The sequence below is a fragment of the Anoplopoma fimbria genome, chromosome 17 (assembly GCF_027596085.1).
Source record: "Anoplopoma fimbria isolate UVic2021 breed Golden Eagle Sablefish chromosome 17, Afim_UVic_2022, whole genome shotgun sequence".
Lineage (NCBI taxonomy): Eukaryota > Metazoa > Chordata > Actinopteri > Perciformes > Anoplopomatidae > Anoplopoma > Anoplopoma fimbria.
In genome coordinates, this window is record NC_072465.1 from 18,387,927 (window position 1) to 18,394,668 (window position 6,742).

At 36.9% G+C, this 6,742-nt stretch overlaps 1 protein-coding gene across 1 annotated transcript; it reads right to left on the minus strand.

Moving 5' to 3' along the window:
- Positions 1–4,207: 4,207 nt before the first annotated feature.
- mrps16 (mitochondrial ribosomal protein S16) lies at positions 4,208–6,269 on the minus strand. The gene is made up of 4 exons (XM_054617322.1): positions 6,117–6,269; positions 5,598–5,628; positions 5,067–5,333; positions 4,208–4,971 (listed from the first exon to the last, which is right to left on the minus strand). The coding sequence occupies exons 2-4, from the start codon at positions 5,608–5,610 to the stop codon at positions 4,841–4,843; spliced, it is 411 nt and encodes a 136-aa protein (XP_054473297.1). The 5' UTR covers positions 5,611–5,628; positions 6,117–6,269; the 3' UTR covers positions 4,208–4,840.
- Positions 6,270–6,742: the final 473 nt, after the last annotated feature.

Here is a 6,742-nt window from a genome sequence, read left to right on the forward strand (position 1 = left end):
AATTCTTGTTGTTGAATGATCAGTGAAGGTAGTGCTTCTTCCTTCATTTGAGGTGAATGTTGACGTTGACACTGTTGATTCCATTCTCCCTGTGGGTCTTACCGTGGCATTGGTCGTATGTTGTTGCTCTGTCGACGAAGGAACCATTTGTGTCGATGTTTCCTGGCTAGTCAATTGAGTCTGACTTGTGCTTCCAACTGATGGTGATGATTCAGTTTTTTGTTCAGTTGAAGTTTGAGTGAAGTCAGTTGTCAGTGGGGGGGATGTAGACATTGAACCTCCTGATACCTCTGTATTTGTGGTGGGATTGATTGTTGTTGTGGAATGATCAGTCATGGTAGTACTTCTTTCTCCATTTGAGGTGAGTGTTGACGTTGACACTGTTGTTTCCATTTTCCCTGTGGGTCTTGCCGTTTCATTGGTCGTATGTTGTTGCTCTGTAGACGAAGGAACCATTGGTGTCGATGTTTCCTGACTAGTCAATGGGGTCTGAATTGTGCTGGTACCTGCTGGTGATGTTTCAGTATTTTGTTCAGTTGATGTTTCAGTAAAGTGAGCAGTCAGTGGGGGGGATATAGACATTGAACCTCCTGATACCTCTGTATTTGTGGTGGGATTGATTGTTGTTGCGGAATGATCAGTGATGGTAGTGCTTCTTCCTCCATTTGTGGTGAGTGTTGAGGTTGATACTGTTGATTCCCTTCTCCCTGTGGGTATTGCCGTTTCATTGGTCGTATGTTGTTGCTCTGTCGTCGAAGGCACCATTGTTGTAGATGTTTCCTGGCTATTCAATTGAGTCTGAGTTGTGCTGGCAGCTGATGTTGATGATTCAGTTTTTTGTTCAGTTGAAGTTTCAGTGAAGTCAGTAGTCAGTAGGGGTGATTCCTGTGATTCTAGTAAATTAATCATATATGGTTGGACATTTATGTTTGACAGATTATTTTCTTTGTGGTTATTCGCTTTCTGTGGTTTCCTCCATGTTTCGTCCGTTTGATCTTGTTTTGCATTTTGATCATCTGTTTAGGAAGACAATATTTGTGCATGATGAATGTATTTGTCATTGCACATCACAGCAACTGGCATCACCATTAAAGTTCAGTCAAAACTTAAGTTAAAATTATTTTACACTTTATTTAAAATATTTAGTTGTTTTATTGTTTCAACAACGTTTGCTTGGAACTAGTAGTAGTTAGCATAACAATGCTAACTACTTTAGCATTGTTATTTACAGTAGTACAGAGGCTGATTTCTGAACTTTGATATAATCACTTCCTCCAACACTGAATAAGTTTATTTTGATTAGCTCGTGCAAATATCCAAAGGCTGTGTAATGTTTGTTTTCTCACACCATTCTGTTTCTTCAATTATTAACTGAATATGCCAGTTAATCTACAGTATCAATTTGCACCCGTGAAAAAAAATCCAATCCTGAGATTATGCATACTAAAAATGAACTGAAAACTGACGTAAAAACCCATCGGTATTAGGCTGCGCTTTGCAAGTAATAGAAAAAAAGTGATTTGGATGTGAGATAGGTTTGTGAATAAGCTACCTAAACTGCATCCACAAAACATTACTCCAGGTGACTTATACATAAACATTTAAAATAAATTAATATATGAGTCACCAAATTCAGTCCCATTTTTGTGAACATTTATGATCCAAAAAACTTATATATATGGAATATAAATTATAGTGTGATGTTTAGTGTGCATGTTAACAGGGATGAGCAGTGCTTGCACGTTCTGCATTAATTGTAGTTTGTCCTAAAGGATTATCAGGACTAAAATGAATGTCAAAATGTTATGGCAATATACAGTACATAAATACTCTCCAATGATATCAGTGTGAAGAGTAGTATATTCAAAATTCATCTTAAGTCAATTGATACAGGCTCACCTGATTATGCAAAGAATATCAGAAATCATAGACTTACCTCTTTTTTGTGTTAAGAACACACAAAATGCCAAGAACACGATGACCACAAAAATAGGGATTATAAGAGAATGCCTCCTCCAATTACAGGATCCCAAATAAATCCACTTTAACATTTTCCCGTCCATTCAGGTAATCATCCAAAGATGTAAAACTGAGATATCTCACCTGCTGCAATTACTTTCAATCCATAAACTTGCATACAGTTTAATGTAGCTGAATAATTTAGATGTAATGCTATTTTCAGTCTTTCACTACACTTTTATTGCCCCTCATAAACTTCTGCAAGTTGTCACTTCAGTCTGATCCTGTTGGCAGTCGTATGCCATATAAACATTTGTCTATTAGTACCATATATACTCTGTGTCATCAATGATCAACTTGTAAACCGAGGTTGTTACTGATGCAGTGCCCTCCCTAGGCAAACCTTTTTTTTATGCATTGTGGCATGGAGCTGCAGAGATTTGTGAGTTTCCCTGGAAGTGCACACCTGTGATGTTGAAGTGGACAAGGACTGAGTGGGTGAGGCAGGGTTTGGGTTGCTGTGTTTTATGAAAAGACTTATAAACCAATATTATATCATTAACCATTATTAATTGTCAATGACACCCGTGATATTTAATATACACGTGTCATGCAATAGCTTGACAAGTGATAGAAATTTTCATCCTGTAAGTACAGAAATAGTTATTAATAGAATGGTCTTATTCATATGACTATGCATGCATTGTTATGCTTTTCATACACATTTATTTGATTAGTTGTTTTATTGCAATAGATCTGGAAAATAGTATTTTATTTGCTTTGTTGTTGACATTCAATTCAATCCAATAACATGCTGTGGCATTCAGCTGGACATAATACATAAGGTCAAATTATGCTTAGTTAAGGAATTTTACATTGAGCAACATATTGACAGTAAAGTCATTTGAATTGAAGTTATGCTATAAATAGACTGGTAAACATGATCACAGGAGGGTAAATGAACCGACTCAGTAGCACAAGGATAAAATGAGCTGTGATGAGGTTAAACACTAATATTCCCTTTGAGCCACGTACGTTTTTTTGTAAAGCTCTCCACGCCCCTGTTTGCTTATTAGAAAATCATTTCTTGGAATGCCACGCAACATTAAAAAATACATATTACTTCCTGTTACATTGCAAAAATGTCAGAGCAGGGCTACAATAATCTGGGCAGGAATATTTTAAGTTTTGTTTGTTTCTGCGGGACTATCAAATATCACCTAGGCGTTGTCAAGTGTGTTTTGGCTCAAATTACTCTTTTAATAATTACCTGACTGACGCAAGCCATACTTGTGGTTTGACATATGGACCTCTTCAGAATAAAATAAGCATGCAAGGAAACACATGTGACAGGCACACCAGACAGCAATTTACATATACTAAGGAAAAAATATTATCTAAACATGACTACATATCAGTTCAGTGTTTGTAGTACTTCATTGAATGATCTGTCCACAGAGCTCATTTAAGAGTTTTTTGTTAACAGAGAGCCGAAACAATACAGTACAGAAATAATTACATAGTGTGTTTGTTTTCATTGCAGTAGGTTGAGCAATCTTATTTCTACAATATGACCGGTTAATAAAGAAGAGATTTGCTGCTTAAGGTTGTTAACCACACAGTTAAGTATGGAGTTATCATGTTTTAGCGATATCAAAATTATATTACCATTTATTTTTCCATCATGAAGGTCAAATATATTCTGAAACTGATTATTTACTTTGTGTATGATTTGTTTTTCATTTAAGTGGTCATCAATACAAAGTAGAGCTTACAGCATAACCGATAGTAGCTTAATATGGTCCGTAAATATTCACTCTAATATTTAAAAAAATAAAACGACACTCGGCTGTTTCCTTTGAAACAGGACAAACATGATTCACTGCATAATGGTTTCAACAACATTGTTAACTCCCAGAACTCATGTAATGGTTAACAGTAAGTTTCCAGTTTGAAAAGGTTTCAGCAACACAGTTCAGCATACTGGTGGAGAATTTACAATTGAGCCTATAAGAAATTAAGTGCCGTAAAGCTTGTCAATAAGAATATCAGCAAACCCACTCATTTCTGATTTCTCCTTATTCTTGTGTTTGACATTTACTACAGCCGAACCAAATGCCTCAACTATTGCCATGGTAATTGACGTCCAAATCACTATTTGAATGCACCTTTCTTTCCCTTATATATATGCTATGCATTACCCCAAAAATCCCAAATAACCCAAAATCTCAAATGATTTATTAAGAATCAACAGGAATTTCTTTGATTTATTGTCAGACGGCTAGTGCCGTTTGTGTGTGTAGAGGGTGTGTGGGTCATTTCGGCACTGTCCCGGGCACTGAGAGCCAGCGGAGCTCAATAGACAGTCTCAACAAAGCCAGGTAATTTATTTTATATGTTGGCATAGGCTAGGGACTATTAAATATTTATTCATTTCAAAAGAAAGAACACAGACAAATAAGGAATTATAACACCCTTCACAAGTCAGGTTCAAAGTATCATAAATCATTTTTTCATAAAGGTCTTGAAAATGTAAGACAGAGGACGATAGAAAAAAAAATCAGCTTATTAACCTCATCCAAATGGAATTATATTGAAATGTTTTATTTAAGTCAAATATAACAGTAAATACACACAACTGTCTTTCATGGCACTCCACTCTCATAGACATAACCTGAAACCATTGCGTTTTATCGAGAATCAGTTTTAATAAGAATGGTCCATAGCGACAAATAGAGTAACTAGAACTACAATATGCCATCTGACATTGCTTCAAGCAGTCCACCAAACAAGTCAGGAAACAAATAGATCAGTTCCCTCCAAATAACTGTGACATCCTTTTGACCTGGACAGTCACACACACAGGCCACAGCTTTAACTCTCACACTTCAGCCTCTTTCTGTTCCTCCTGCAGTCCCTCTTCTGTTCCTGTTGCTATCAGCTGTGTTTGTGCTCGTTGACGCTCTGCCTCAGTTATCGTCATTGGATGGAGAGGGAAAAATCCTGCCAACCCTGCAGAAAGAAGTAGGGGGAAAGAGGAAGCCAATGTATTTTAGTAAAAATGTTGATCCACCTTAAAAGAACCTGCTCATGTAGTGAATACATACCTAGAAGTTTGGCCACTGGCTTCGTAGGGTGTGCGCCACAGCCGATCCAGTACTTGATTCGGTCGAAGTTGAAGCTGACAAGTTTCTCATTGTAGATGTTGGGGAGGGGGTCATAGGTACCCAGCTGCTCTATATATTTTCCATCTCTGGCCCTCTTGTTGTAAGCTGCCACTATTCGATAAAAAGGTCTGTTTGCTTGTTTGTGGCCTGCAAGGGCCAATCGGAGGACAACGTAACCTCCATGGTACTTCTTAAGCAGGAGAGATGCTGCAGAAGGAAATGAGCACAGTAAACATTGTTATTGTAACTTTAGAGATATTGACCATCTTGTTTAAGTAATTTTTCAATAAAGCATATTTCAGATCATGAAATTAAACCACGGACTGACATCTTGCTTGACAACCCTATGTTTTACAAATCAAGATGGAAGGAAGAGACATGAGGGGAGGAGCAGTAGTGAAACGTGTGACTGCACATACACTTAAAGACAAAAACATCAAACCCGTCTGGATGTGCCTGTAGTATACTCACATAAATGAACCATGGTGTTGGCTCGATTATCCTGCAAACAACAAAAAAGTTAACTTTAAACCAAAGTGTATATTAGTAGTAGGTAAGTCATTTATTTTTCGAAACAGGATGGACCAAAAGGTGCCCAGCCCAGATGGGTTTACAGCAATAGCACGATGTGAACAAATGAACAAAATGCATTTCAAACCAAGTTTAAACAAATGTGAACACAATCCAACTCCTACACATTACAGATACACTGATATACTGGACCAGTCTATTTCATATTAAACGTGTTTTATTAAACAACGCCAGCAGTAAGTCGCATACTGTCACATGTTCATTACATATCCATTGATAAACACTGAATAGCTATGTTGAATACACTTATTGTAAGTCGCTATGGATAAAAGCGTCTGCTAAATGGCTGTAATGTAATATGTAGCTGTTGCTAATGGCTAACTTCTTAAAGCGCATCTCCTGTTGGAGGACTAACGTTTAACGTGCAGTTTAGAAACGAGCAAAAAATGAGCAAAATACCTCTGCAGATGTTAAACGTAGTGAAGCAAAATCTCCCCAGTTTTTGCCTTTTTTTATGCGCTGGACAGGTGATAAAATCAACGTTAATAACTGTATGTTTACAGCAGCAGGACAAATGTGACATTTGTCAGTGCGCGGCCATGTTTTAACAGGAAGTGACGTAGCTACATCAGACGTCACTGCATCATAGTGACGCCAGATGGCGCTGTTGCACTGCTCTCCACTCTACCGCAGGAAACTAAAGGCCTGGCTTACAATACCGTGTAGCCTACTGTTAAAGTTTGAGTTGTGAACGTGTATGCTTCAGTGTGAAATATTTTCGGACACATTAAAACTATTTTGAAGATGTTTTATGTCAGCCTTGAGTATGTCACTCAACTTTAAAAAATAACTTATTTAAAATGCCCCATTAAACATGGACATTACAGTCAAGTTTGTATGCTGTGATTTTATGAATTACTTTTTTCATAGGTGGAAGAAATACTCAGATTCTTAAATAAAAGTATTACTAACACACTATTAAGTAATATAATATAGTATAAGTTTAGTCATGCATTCAAGTTTAAGTAAAATTACAATTTTATCAGCCTAATGATACTTGAAGTATCAAACGTAAAAGTAGGCCT

Excerpts from the sequence above, each read along its gene's own strand:
- mrps16 (XM_054617322.1), bottom strand. Across the intron at positions 4,972-5,066 it reads GCCAGTGGCCAAACTTCTAG|GGTTGGCAGGATTTTTCCCT; the intron begins GTATGTATTCAC and ends TTCTTTCTGCAG.